Here is a 14,160-nt window from a genome sequence, read left to right as displayed (position 1 = left end):
TTATTTAATACTTTGGAGAAGCCGGTAGCTGTTTTACTGCTCTCAGATTAATTTCTGCTCTCAGTGCCCAAAACTAAGGTGGACCAAGAACTTGCTGGGTCCGTTTGCTGTGGAGAAGGTGCCTGTAGTAGGAAGCAGGGCTGCTCGAGCTGTCGGGTCGCCGTGATGAAGCCGCTGCCTGTCCTGCAGCGCAGGTATGAGACCAGCTGCTGCCTCTTAAACCAAATTTTAATCTCAGGGGGGCATATTTTCTTTTGCCAAATCCTCGGCCACCTCGGAGACAACTTTCAGCTGCGCTACCCGCAACCCAGCCTGGGAGGTGGTTCAACATCGCAGGCAATGGATTCTGTATAATTAAAGAAAAGTCAAAATACACGGTGCCGGCTGTCCCGGGGGCAGCTATTGCTGTTGCCACAAGCAGGGCTGTCCCCGGTCGGTGCGCGGGTGGCTCCGTCCCTCGGTGCGGGAGGGGGAACGCGGGTCCGGACCGCGCGCGGCCCCTTTAAGGGCGGGAGGTGCCCGGGCCATCGGCCCATGGGCGAGGGGCGGGGCTCGCCGGGAGAGCCAATGGGCGCGCCCCGCCTCGCCCCGCCCCGCCCGCGCGGCTGAGGGCCGGCCGGGCGCGCGCCGCAGGCCGAGACCCGAGAGACGCCGCAGCCGCCCGCGGATCACCTCAGCACTGCCGCCATGGCCCAGTGAGTGCGGGCGGGCCGCGGAACGGCCGCCCCGGCGGGGGTCTGAGGGCCGGGGAGTGCCCCCCGCCGGCGCGGGAGGCCTTACTGAGACCGTTAGCGGGGAGGCGCCCTGGGGAGAGCCGGGAGCGTGTCCCCCGCGGGCTGAGGGGGAGGTGGCAGCCGCCTTTGCGGCCTCCAGCCGCCGCCGAGCGGCTTTCTGCTAAACCTAGCGTTGTCGGCGGGCTGGTGGGGGGGGGAGCGGGTGATTCCGTGCTGTCCCCGCTCCCCGGTTCGGCCCATTCCGCGGTGTGCCCGGCGGGGAGAGGGAGGGGGAAGACGGGGCTCTCCAGACGCCTGACGGCGGTCGGTGTGCCAGCGTTAGAGGTTCTGCGGCTGCTGAGGGACCGGCGAGGAGAATAAGCCAAACGGCCGAGAGACTTTTTGGCAGAATTTGCTTTTTGAGCAATCTGGCCTAGAGGGAGGTGTCCCTGCTCGTGGCAGGGGGGCTGGAACTAGATGATCTTTAAGGTCCCTTCCAACCCAAACCATTCTATGATTCTATGAAAATGAGGGGCTGATCGGCTTTGGAGTCGTGACTGTGAAGCAGGAAACTTGTTCGTGACCCGAGGAACAGAAGTGGGCAGGCTGGGCTTCTCTGCGTGCATGCCCCTTGCAAGCTGAATTAGGCAGCCCCTGGCAGAATATCCCGTTTCCCTCTTATCCTTTGGTCACCCCAAATCTGAGACAGCTTGTGTTGCAGAAGCAAAAAAATGGTGTCATGTTCAGACATGATGTTCTAATGCAGCATCTGTTAAATATGGAGCTGTGGTAGAACTGGATCCATCAGTGACATACTAGAGCCACTCGCTGCCTGCCTCCTAACGTGATGTTTTGGAAAGCTGTCTTTTCTCACTTACCTAGTTGCGTCTTGGTAGTTGGGAAGAAATCTTGGTGAATTGAAACATGCTATATATTGGTCTCTGCTCTGTCTGTTGGACTGACTGGGAGCCACAAAGATCTCTTTCTGTAGGAGCCTACAGAATCCATTCAGAGCATGTGCTACAGCATTTGTTAGAAACGGGTGGGCTGGCCAAGTTGACAAGATGAGAACAGCCTGACAGAGGGTATGGATGCTAGTGCTAGATCACTGCTAATGAGACTCAGCTGGCATTTTTGTTCTTCCACGTTCCAGAGCCGACATTGCTTTGATTGGACTGGCTGTGATGGGTCAAAACCTTATTTTGAACATGAACGACCATGGCTTTGTGGTAAGTGAAGGAAGAGACTGTTCAGAAAGGCTGACTCACTAACACTTGGGGTGGGAGCTGAACTTTTTGTGGGTGTTGTTTTTTTTTTTTCCTTGCAATGGTTTGATGGGTGTTATTTCCTCCTTTTAGTTATAACTTAGGCTGCCCTTTGTCCCATTTCCAGAGAAAACCAGCAGTGCATGCCTGTACTCAGCTAGCTACCTGATGTGTTAGTTATGCATGATTTTTCTCTAAAGTTTCCTTTGGGCTCAGCCATTAACCATAGGTTCCCAAGGCACTTGCAAAGACATGCTGCAGATTCATCCCTGCCCTGCGTCTTTAGGGAAGGTGGAAGTAGGAGAGCACGTGATGTTGAATGTTGTGTGTATAATTTGTAGTCTGAGCTAAAGCAACTGTTCTGGTGGCAGCTTTTATTAACATGTTTTCTTGCTCCCCCAGGTTTGTGCTTTTAACAGGACAGTTTCCAAAGTGGATGACTTTCTGGCTAATGAGGCCAAGGGGACCAAAGTGATTGGTGCTCACAGTCTGGAAGAGATGGTCTCTAAGTTAAAGAAGCCCCGTCGCATTATCTTGCTGGTGAAGGCTGGAAGTGCAGTGGATGACTTCATCAATAAATTGGTGAGGCAAACATTCTTTCTACCTGTGACTTCGTGCTGTCTTTTGGAGACATTTCCTCTGGAAGATCTCAATTATTCATCGTTAATGAGGTTTTGAATGGATGGAGAAAACCAAAGTGCTGATTTATTTTTGGCAGGTGCCGTTGTTGGAGACTGGAGACATCATAATTGATGGTGGGAATTCTGAGTACAGAGATACCACAGTAAGTCTGTTTTCTACCTGAACTGGATGAATAAAATACACATGATTCTTTGTCCTCTGATCATCAGGATAGTCAGTCAATAAGATGCCTTCCATCTGCTCAGGGAAGGCCAAACTGAGTTGTCTCTGCAAAACTAGATCATGCAGCCTATTAAAAAACAATTGTTACAGTAGTTAAGGACTGTTCTATAAGAATATTTTTATAGAAGTTGCCCAAATCATCAAAGAATATTTTTAGTGACATCTTGAAAATTTCCTGTTACAATCTTAAAGAGTTTTCAGGGAGATCTGAAAATCTAAGGATATTTATAGATTTGTTGTTATATCTCAATCCTACATGGCCATGGGAAAATCCATTGAGACAGACTGCTGGTTTTGATGTCTTGGTAATGAAAACAGCAGAGTAATTATCTTGTTTTTTCAGGCTGTAACTATAGGAGTTACGTTGGTGTATCTGGAACGCTTACCTGTTGCATTCAAATCGGTCCTTCTGAGCCTTAGAAGGGGTGCTGGTATTAGTCTTTCTGCTTTGGCATTCTGATCTTGGATAAGTGGGTTGGCCACGCTAGAGTAAAAAACAGGTACTAAATGAGGATTAATAGTTAGGGAGCTTGCAGCTCCCCTTATGGATCTCAGCCTGTGCTTCTCTCCCACTCAGAGGGAATTAGTTTCCCTTAGGGTTGTCCATGCTTGCACCTTCACTCTGCAGTGAACTCAGCTACTCCACCTTGGGCCTAATCTGCCTCCCCCACACGTTTGCACACAGCGTGTATCACCTGACTCTTAATTCTGAGCCTTTTCCAGCCTCAGTACTGCTCTTTTTTATCTGGTGCTTATAAGGACTTTGTTTTCTCAGCATGTCTCTTTTGCAAGGATCCGTGTGAAAGCAACAGGAAGTTTCCTAATATTCACTTCGGTGTATGTATGGGCTTTCCCTAAGGTTCTCTTCTAGCATGTCCAAAGCAGAATTGAAAACTTAATTTTAGGTCTGGATTGCTAACCTTTATTTGTAAGGCTCTGGCATTGAAAGAAATTAAATAATTCTGCTCTGCTCTTGGTTCCAGAGGCGTTGTAAGGAACTAAAAGAAAAGGGCATATTATTTGTCGGAAGCGGTGTTAGTGGTGGAGAGGAGGGTGCCAGATATGGCCCTTCACTCATGCCAGGAGGAGCCAAAGAAGCCTGGTAAGCATGAGCTACTTTATTCTTCTGTAACAATTGTCTCCTATTCACGTTGAGAGCTGAGGGAGGGAAGGAGGAGGGCGTGGGTGTGGAGAGAACAAGATAATGTTGCCGTCTCACTTCCTCAAGGCTCAAGATTTCTCAGCTTAGCTGGGGTCATGGTACAGCACTGGGCTTTCATGGCAGGCAAAACAAAGACAGTTTTTTCTTCCAGGAATTCACAGGCAAATGTAGTACCTACAGAAATCTGAAGGGAGAAATGTGTGCCGGGGAGAAAAGAATTTTGCTTAAATTTTGAACAAGTACCGTTCTTGATTATGATTCTTCTTTTGGGGTCCTACACACTTGGAAAGCTGTTAACCATGAAACAGGCAGCAGCAAACGTTCCTGCAAGTGACAGACATTATAAAAGAAGGCTTCGGTACATGATTGTACTGACTATTGAACACATTAATTTTTTTGCAAGTTTCTGCCATGTTGTTTTGTACTCGTGTTAGCGTAAAGGACTGTACATCCATGTTCATATTAGATTTTAGCCCTGGTAGCCCATTCTCTCTGTAAATGTAGAAAGAAAAGGTGTGTCTGGGCTTTACCTGGGCTTTAGAATCTTGTAAGCCCATGTCCCTTTGTGTTAGCGTTTCATACCAATATCAGCCTGTTCAAATTTGACGGCACAAAGCCAAAAATAACATAACAGTAATCTGCTGTCTGATCATCTTTTTTCCATAAACTGCTCAGTAAAACCAGCTTCTATCTGCCACTGTTACCTGAATTTTGCCCCCCCATCTCACAGCATCTGCAGCCCATGTGCCACCCATGCTCCTTTCACAGTTGTCGCTTTACCTTGCTCCAAACTTGGCATTTTGTAATGCTCTCCTGTTGGCTAAGCAGTTTACTACACTTGGGGAGCCTGGCAATGATGAAAGCTCCTAATTACTGCAGTAATGCGGATAACTATATCCTGACTTGCATTTGCAGGGTTTCTTCCCTCCTTCCCTCTCCTCCTCCAGGTCACCCTGGATTTTTCTTGTGGCTACAGAATGGGATTTTGTTTCAGCGCTGTCACTGATCCTCTCTGAGCGTGAGCCTGTATCATAACCTGCCTCTATTTCCCCATTTCTGAAATGGAAAAGATAATATTTGGGCTCCTTTAGGTACATAAAGCTTGCCTGCACAGTGCTGTAAGTGCGATGTGGGCTGTCCCCATCCCTTGCAAACAGTGTCTAGTTCTGGGAAAAACATGCATTTTATTTGACACTGTGTGTGGAGGGTTACCAACCTGACAGCATGCTCTCACCCCAGGCTACCTTTTGGCAGGTTACAGAAGGATGCATCATACCGATGGAATTTTTTTTTTTTTCTTGTGGTGTTTGTGTCCTCTGCCTATCTCCTGAGGTGTATTATTTCTCCCCACAGGCCCCACATCAAGACCATATTTCAAAGCATTGCTGCTAAAGTGGGATCTGGGGAACCTTGTTGTGACTGGGTAAATATTTATTTGATGTTGACCTTAACTTGTGGTTAGATCCTTGCTTAGGTTTGGTTGCTGAAGGTCATGCATGTTTGTCCTTAATAAAACCAGCGACATTAGTGGGTTGATTTTCTGGCTGATTGCATTCAGTTCAAATCTACCATCTCTGGTAACTTATCGCATACAATAGAAAGACAAAGTTTTATGGCTGGGTCACGTACTGGGGGATTTAAATGGATCTGTGACCCGCAGTGTTTTCGATTGGCACTGGGCTTCTTTCCTTCCTTCCTTTAGGCAGAAGGAAGCCATAGGCAGGTATTAAACACTGGAAGCGGTGACAGCGCTGTTGCTGATGGCATTTTTTGATGTTTCCTGACAGGTGGGAGATGAGGGCGCTGGACACTTTGTAAAGATGGTGCACAATGGGATTGAATATGGAGACATGCAGCTGATCTGTGAGGCCTATCATCTGATGAAAGATGTGGTGGGCATGGAGCATGATGAGATGTCAAAGGTGATCCGTAGTTTTTCGTGTCTTGCCTTCTTGAGCCACGGTGGCTGTTTGCCATTGATGGAGGCAGCTGGGTTTGGGTAAAGCTGCTGTATCTACATGAAGTTAATTTTTCTGACATGACTTCTGCCAGGGGCTGTGCACAATATTCCTGAGCTTCAAATGAGGTAGGGAGGAGCAAGCACCTACGCCTGAGTGTTTGTAGACGTTGTGTAAGCTCTCCCATTCTACAGTTGATTTCTCCCTAGGAAGGTCCTTCTTTGTATAGAAATATAAATTACGTTGCCTGAAAAAATCTAGTAAAACATTGAGCGTTATGATCAAGCAGGAGAATCTTGCAAAGACCTTGTTGAAGTAAGTCAATAAGTATGATGTCTTGAAAATCGCCTTGAAAGGGCGATTCTGTTTCCAGCCTTCAGTGCCTATGATGATGATAGGCAAGAGGATGGACTATGCCTCTGCCGTCCCTGTTGGAGATAGGTGCTCTGCAGCTCTCAGCCTGGGGTGTCCCTTCCAGTGCGGGGCTCCTGCGCAATGGCCTTTCAGCAGTGCTGAAGTCATTGGTAGATGTGGCAGGGTACCAATAACCAGTGACTGAGATGGTATGACCCCCTTCTGTATCTATGCATATGTGTATGTATACATATATCAGTAAATCAGTTGATACATATGGTATATACGTAGTAAATCAATGTGTGTGTGTGTGCATATATATATATACACTTTTTCTTCTCTTCCAGGTATTTCAGGAATGGAATAAGACAGAGTTGGACTCCTTCCTGATTGAAATCACAGCCAATATTCTCAAATTCAAAGACAGCGATGGCAAATACCTCCTCCCAAAGATCAAGGACAGCGCAGGACAAAAAGGCACAGGGAAGTGGACAGCCATTTCTGCCCTGGAATATGGAGTCCCTGTCACACTCATAGGTAACTGGTTTTTCAGTCTGGCCTCGTATTTCCTACCTGCATGTACCACATCGCAGTAAGGAGCATGGTAATAGGTAATCTTGGAAATAAGCCTACACTAGGGCTTGGCTTGCAGAAGAGGCTCTTTTAGGTGTAGCTGTTGCAGTCTTTCTGCTTTTGAGAGCTGTTACTGTATTTTCTTTGCTGGGCTTGGTTTTACCTTGTTTGTCAAGTGTCGGTGTTTGTCCATGGTATCTTCGCAGTGCTGGTGATGATTCCACGACACATGAACGTAACTGCCGTGCTAGATAGATGCAACATTCTCCTCAGCCCCCTTATCTGCTACTCCAAATCCCATCATAGCCTTAAAAATGTTAAAAAAAAAAAAAAAAAAAAAAAAAAAGTGGTGTAAGGACACCTTCAAAACTGTGTTGCTTGATCACTGCTTGATAAGTACTTAGACTTCTCTGATGGCATAAGAATTATTTTTCAGATATTTACTTAAGTCTTCTGTTTCTATGTTTCAGTATAAATTAGCTAACCCAGCATTAGTGGGACCAAACAGGAACATAAGGGCTGGACTGTACTATGGGTTGAGGAGCACAGACAGATCTCTTTGCTACCTTATGATGGTGGCTGCCGGTTTTCCACCTCAACAGTTGATTGTGGTGTTTCTTTATACACTCTGGACTGCTGCTGGTTTTTGTTTTATGGCTAATAAGGCTGCTGATCCAAAGTCAAACTAACATAATGGAAATGTATTTTTTAATTGCTTTGAATTATATCCCTAAAGTGTGAGAATTTACCTGCTCACATACATACCTAACAGTCTCGTTACCTACCCTTTTATCTAATCTGGCCTCTGAATGGAATTGTGACACAGGAGTTGTAATACATCTACAACACGTTTAGAGTGCTCTCTACCACAGGTCCAGTGTAGACTTTCCGGTTGAGTAAGTAAGATGACTTAATAAGTTCTTTTCTCTCAGATTTGCTTTCATTTTCATGCATTCTCTCTCTGCCTTTTTTTCCTTTGCCTTGGTTGGTCAAGTCCTGTTGTATTAGAAGGCAGAAAAACTATATTCAGTGGGCTAAAAGAGAGTGACTGCAGTGATAGCTATCAGGGAAACATGGCTGCATTCTAACAACATATTTTTGCAAAACAAGTTTAGTAAATGGTTTTAATATTCTACTACAGCTATAGTCTTTCAGTTCTAGGCTTGAAACAGTGTTTCTTGCTTGTGCTGTTAATATTCTCCTCTTTGGTATTCTTGCAAAGATCAAGGGTGGAGGAAACACTCCCTGATTAGTCCTCGGCAGTGCCAGGGGAGCATTGTTAGGTAATGATGAGTTGATAGGGAAGTATGTGCAATAGCCCTTGTGCAAACATGGCTGTTCTTAGGGCAGTTGCTCTGTGTGTGGTTTTACCGCATAAGCATGACTTGCAGACTTCTGCTTATAAAAGCAGAGTCATGCTACTCCTGCTTTTTCCTGATTTCCCCCACACGCTTCTCACCAGCGTAGAAGGAAGTTTTTGCAGAAATGGAGAGGAGTCAGTTCTGACTTCGTTATGGTCTGTTAATCCTACTGCAGGGAGGATCCAGAATCTTGAGAAAACATTACTCATTCATCTCTTTTTTTGGTTTATTTGTGTTGGGTTTTTTCGTTGGGTTTTTTTTTTTTTTTTTTTTTTTAATTCACGACTCACTTAAAAGGTAGAAGAAAAGTTCAGTATGAAGACTATAATAAACTTGATTGCTTTCCTTCTATCAGACCCTGGAAAGGAAACTTTTTTTTATTTCCCCCCTCCATTTAACAATACAATTTTCAATTGCAAAGAAGTACGACTTAAAGCAGCATGATTAGGAATTGACTAAGCCAGATCAAGAGATTGGCATTCAGGCTTTCTCTTTAGGAGCTGAAGATACTCCTTGGCTAACTCCTTAGCTCTGACAAATGACATTTAGTAACCTGCTTAGTGATGTTATAAAACTTTCTTGTGCGCTTCTGAATAATAGTGTTATGGACCTACCAGATTTGTAAAACTTACTTCCTCCTACAAGTTAACCTGCTGATTTATTGTTGATTTTAATTTCTCTTCTTTTGCATGTGTGTATTGCAAAGCACATCTAGTTAATGTGAGTTGACATTTATGCAACAGCTGTTTAACTTGAAAGCACGATACAATAATTAGTGAGGTCTTCAGCCTTGCCTGTCGCTCGGCTGCAGTGCAACGCTGTCCATCTTTTATGGATAGGAAGAGATTTTAAAGTAAATTGTTAAAACTAAGAGCTAGTGAAAGTTCCTGAGGATAAATTTTCGTGCAGATAACTTGTGGCTTTTTTTTTTTCTTAGTTTATCATTTGAAAGCTGTATCAGTCAATATTTACCCAGTGGTTATGCTGACTGGCAGTTTGATCCCTCAGTAATACTGTTGAAATAATTTATTTGTACACCTCTCTTCCCATGTGACTGTTTCAGTAGGTATGGGGTTCATCATTCAGTGGCATTCTCGCTGTGTGCTTGAGGACAAGTATCTCAGACCTTAACAATGATACTGAGCTTTCTGATTATCTGCCCTTTCCTACCACACTTAAAGGGGAAGCTGTGTTTGCACGGTGCCTGTCTTCCCTCAAGGATGAGAGAGTGCAGGCCAGTAAGCTGCTGGATGGGCCTAAAGTGACTCAATTTGGTGGGAACAAGAAAGCCTTTCTGGAGGAAATACGCAAGGTGAGTCATTGTGCTTGCCAGAGTGCTATATTAAAGCTGCGTATCAAAGCAGGTTTTGGATGGTGTAAACCCTGGTGAGGAGCTTTTTGTGTTTACATTTCATGTCATTTGGTTCCTGCTTTCAGCCGTGTCATTGTGCATTGTCTAGTAGTGTCCACAAAGCATAGTGTGACCAGTTCCTTTCCTGACCAAAGAATAGTCCTGAAGGAATTCAAGTCTAAGCCACAGCGGGCAGTGGCAACTAGCTGGGGTGCAGAGATCAGAATTCATTCACAGGAGCTTGCTTTCTCACCTGTCTTTGTAATGGGGATAATAGCTCTTGACCTCTCTCTGTTGAGACCAAACTTTCCAACAATTGGAAGGGATATTTTGATTCTCAGATAGCTGGAATGTGGCTACTGTACTCAACCCTAATGAAATGTTGACTAAAGAGAGCATGTAGACTGTGAAGTTTCTTGTTCAGCTTTGTGGGACTTCACTTGGAATGTGAATTTGTTTTTTTAGGCCCTGTACGCTTCCAAGATTATCTCATATGCTCAAGGCTTCATGCTACTGAGACAAGCAGCCAAAGAGTTTGGATGGACATTGAATTATGGTGGCATTGCACTGATGTGGAGGGGAGGCTGCATCATCAGAAGGTAATTAAGATGAGGAGGTAATTAAGTTGCTGAGGGGATAAGAGCAGGCGATTTGGTTTATGCAGTGCTAGACTGACAAGCCTAGAGATTCTCTTGGAAAAATCTATGGAGTTAATCTGCTGATAAAATACTGAAAGGCTTTTTCTGTAGATGGCACTAAAGGATACCAGATGAAGCCAATTTTCTGGTGGCTTAGCTACTTCAGTGTTTGTTTTGTTTGCATCTTTCTCAGTATTTGGAATTGGAGTCTGGCTGAGTCAAATTTTGGCACTGTAAGTTTTGGATTCTGGGTCTCTGTTGGAAGCTGTGAAATTTTATTCCTGGTTTACATGTATTCTGCCTAGTGTGTTCCTGGGAAAAATCAAAGATGCTTTTGATCGAAACCCTGAGCTCCAGAATTTGCTGTTGGATGATTTCTTTAAGACAGCTGTTGAAAACTGTCAGGTGAGTTTCCAAGGAAGGAAGAGCATAAAAACAATACTTTACAGTCTGGATTTCTTCAGCTTCTTTCCCAGGAGTTATCTTCACAAGTATATTTAGACTGAAAAATGAAAAGGTAGAGAGTATACTTGAAACCTGTTTTTCAGCATCCTTAATCCCAAAGATCTCTAAACAGTCCTGAATCTCTTTGTGCCTATGTATGTGTATCTGTACGCACATAATGTATGGGTGTAGGAATTCGTCATCTATGGCTTCAAGATATCCTTCTTTAGTGGAACATAACAGCCTTACAGGATCAGGACAGGAGATAAACTACATAGTGGTAGCTGATTGAAATTGAACAAGAGAGTTACTGTGATGAGGTAGGCTATACTGAGGTCCAAATTAGAATTTTGCCAGACACGACGATTAGCAATGTGTCCTTGAAAAAATGCCTACAAATGCCTCTTGCCTCTATTTCATCAGAAAATTGGAGAATGTTAGTTCTAAATGAAGAAAAAAAAAAAAAAGGGATTGCATCACTGAAGCACTACTTTATAAATCAGCATCCAGATACTGGAGGAACTGAGGTCTTGTGTAATGTTGCAGGGTATATTTGTAATGTCAACCTAAAGGTAATACAGGAGCAAAGGAGCATATAGTCCTTGTTGTGTCATGGTTCTTCTCTTTGATACTAGCCAACCTACTATTAGAAACTTAAGGTTTCCTTTTTACTGTTACAGAAGAGCCTTAGGCAGAAGTCCGGCAATTCAGAAGAACCACTATGTCAGGAAAAAATGTCTAGCCCCTGTGAATGTTCTCATCACTGCCCTGTATCTTGTGCCTATTGTGCACTTGGATTTCAGTTGTACCAAGTATAAAGCTCTGTTCTATTACCATTGTTCACAGTGGCACCAAAATAACAGTGTTCCCGACTGTCATTCATTAGACCTAGGTCTGTCCAAACAGTCTCCTGATTTGGACGGACTTGACAGGCAGAACTAAAACCAGATTATCTGGCCAACAAAGAAGTCATATATTATCATTAATAATTCTTTTAACTGAAGCTGAATATTCCATGCAGGTTACTAAATCAGATGTTGAAATGAGGATTATCCACATGTCTGTTTGAAGTATTGTGCTGACCTCTCATGCCCTTGGGCGGGCTTTGTACTGTGCTTGAGTAGAGGTCCTGGAAGTGCCTCAGTGTTTGCTCAGTATGTTCCCCACTGCGTTCGTGCTTTTGGGATGCACTAATTATTTGAAAGAACAGCATCCTTGCTCGAGGCTGTGGTTTGATTGCATGTGGAGCATGTGTCTGCACTTTTATTGTCCTGTTTGTTAACTCTGTCTTGCCATTATTTTGTATCAGCCTTGTTTATGTATGATCAGGAATCTGCTGCTGCATTTGCTCAGACTTGGTCATTAGATTTCATGTAATGTGAAATAGCACATGCTATTGTACTAGAATAGTTGATACGCCTGCATATGCCTTTGAGCAGCACTGATTTGTTTCTTTTTTTCTGTTTTTTTTCCACCTCCCTCTTTTCTTCTGTCCCAGGACTCCTGGCGACGTGTGATCAGTACTGGAGTACAGATCGGTATCCCTATGCCCTGCTTCACTACAGCACTTTCTTTTTATGATGGATACAGGCATGAAACATTACCAGCTAACCTGATTCAGGTAGGTGCCTGAAATAGTGTAACATATATTCTAGCTACTGAAATATCATCATGTTGTTATTTAAATACTGGTCTAAAGACCATGATGGCAATATGTCCTAATCACTCAACATTGTAAAGATAAAGGCGTAGATTACCTAATATAATTCTGTTAAACCTGACATTCGCGGCAATATAATGCTATGAGATGTCTGGATAAAGAACACCAGAGATCCTGGTATGACAGTGCCCAGCATTTGTTAATGTTTCATCTGTGAACCAAGGGCAATGATATGTTTGAATCAAAATGCTTTCTAAAGAATTAAGTATCTTTGACCCTCTGGATGTATCTAAGTGTTTGGTTTTTTGATTAGTACCTAGCAGAAATAATATACTTGTCTTGCTACAGAACTCTTAATTACTAGATATTAGTAAAGGTTTCATTGCAGTGATTTTGCTGATAATCAGAAAATAACTTTGAATGTCATAATATTGGAGTCAGATCTTATTTCTAATATTCCTATAGTCAAGTATCAGTATGTGCAACTTCTAGTGATATTCATGTGTCTGCTTTTTGTGTGTGTGTTCTTATTCTAGGCTCAGCGCGATTACTTTGGTGCACATACATATGAGTTGTTATCGAAGCCAGGCGTATTTATCCATACTAACTGGACAGGCCATGGAGGAAATGTGTCCTCTTCTGCCTACAATGTCTAGTGGAAATATTTCCTCTTGAAGCCACAATACTGTAGATTGCAGATATTCCTCCTAGAATACCACTTTTTACTGTACTAGAACTTGTGTTTGACACTTTTGTAATAACTTGTGGGTATATTTCATATATATATCTCTCAATATATATATAATATAAGAAAGCTAAATAAACTTGCTTATAAATGCATTGAGGTGTTTTCTTTGTACTGCTGCTGGCCAAAATTGGCTAAAATGTCTTTGTGCAGTATTTAATAGAATACATTTTAAAATTATAATATTTTTATTGTATTATAGTGCATAAACTCATAGGGATCAAGATAGAGATGACAGCACTTCAGTAATTGCTGAAGTGGAGAATGGCAGACAGCACAGTAACGCTGCACAAGATTTCAGGGAGGTAAAGGCCTTTTGTTGGTTGTCATTGTTTATTCGTAACAGGCAGTAGCTTGGTTCTTAAAGATGAATTCCTGGACGTTCCCCCGCACATGGCCATTCACGCCATGTGCTCCGTTCGTTCTCTGTGAGAGGGTGAGGCGTGGGATGGGTCGTGCAGATACTTGAATGCAGGTCAAGGGCATCAAGACTGATACTCCTGTCACCAAGCCATTCTCCCTCCAACTGTTGTTCCCAGTTTTAAGCTCTGGTTTAGCTGTGTGCTTGCATGCTTTTCTCCAAATCTCCCTGCTTTTTTGTCTCCTCTTTCCATGCAGTAGCATGCAAAGCTGGCCCTATTTGATACCCTCTTCCTGCAATCCTACTGCACATCATCTTTACGACTTCTGAAAATTCTGGGTGCCTGTACCTTTTTTTTTTTTCCCTCAGAACCTCTCAAGTGTTAACTTTTGTGCTGTGCACTGATTTTTATATCAATTTTTTGCTTCATTTATTTCTGCTAAGACAGCTACTTAGTTATTAGTTCAATATCTGTATAATTAGCAAAAGATTACTTTCAATTTAAAGCAACTTTTCTGCAAATTATGTTGTAAGATTTAGGAATTCTATAAAGTAAAGGTGTGACAAATTGCAGGCAATGGTGATAGCTGGAGGCTCCTGGTGTTTTAGCCGTCAGTTTGTCCCAGTATTTGTGGTTTGGGCTCTCCAGCTGGAAAGAAACTACCGCGGTGGACAACAGGAAACGTTTTGCCATTTTGTTGTGTGCATTGG

General features: G+C 43.5%; 1 protein-coding gene across 1 annotated transcript; it reads left to right on the top strand.

Moving 5' to 3' along the window:
* The first annotated feature begins 588 nt into the window (after window positions 1–588).
* PGD (phosphogluconate dehydrogenase) lies at window positions 589–13,158 on the top strand. Its single transcript, XM_063354190.1, has 13 exons — window positions 589–695; window positions 1,867–1,942; window positions 2,381–2,560; window positions 2,697–2,762; window positions 3,826–3,944; window positions 5,358–5,427; window positions 5,792–5,926; window positions 6,664–6,853; window positions 9,432–9,562; window positions 10,067–10,200; window positions 10,545–10,644; window positions 12,182–12,304; window positions 12,880–13,158. The coding sequence occupies exons 1-13, from the start codon at window positions 688–690 to the stop codon at window positions 12,997–12,999; spliced, it is 1,452 nt and encodes a 483-aa protein (XP_063210260.1). The 5' UTR covers window positions 589–687; the 3' UTR covers window positions 13,000–13,158.
* The last annotated feature ends 1,002 nt before the right edge of the window (window positions 13,159–14,160 follow it).

Source organism: Chroicocephalus ridibundus, chromosome 16 (genome assembly GCF_963924245.1).
Source record: "Chroicocephalus ridibundus chromosome 16, bChrRid1.1, whole genome shotgun sequence".
NCBI lineage: Eukaryota > Metazoa > Chordata > Aves > Charadriiformes > Laridae > Chroicocephalus > Chroicocephalus ridibundus.
This window is presented reverse-complemented; position numbering and strand designations above follow the sequence as displayed.

Bases quoted from the DNA above. Each gene is read 5' to 3' on its own strand.
- PGD (XM_063354190.1), top strand. The intron at 1,943-2,380 runs GTAAGTGAAGGA...TTGCTCCCCCAG, and splicing joins TGAACGACCATGGCTTTGTG to GTTTGTGCTTTTAACAGGAC. The intron at 6,854-9,431 runs GTAACTGGTTTT...CCACACTTAAAG, and splicing joins AGTCCCTGTCACACTCATAG to GGGAAGCTGTGTTTGCACGG.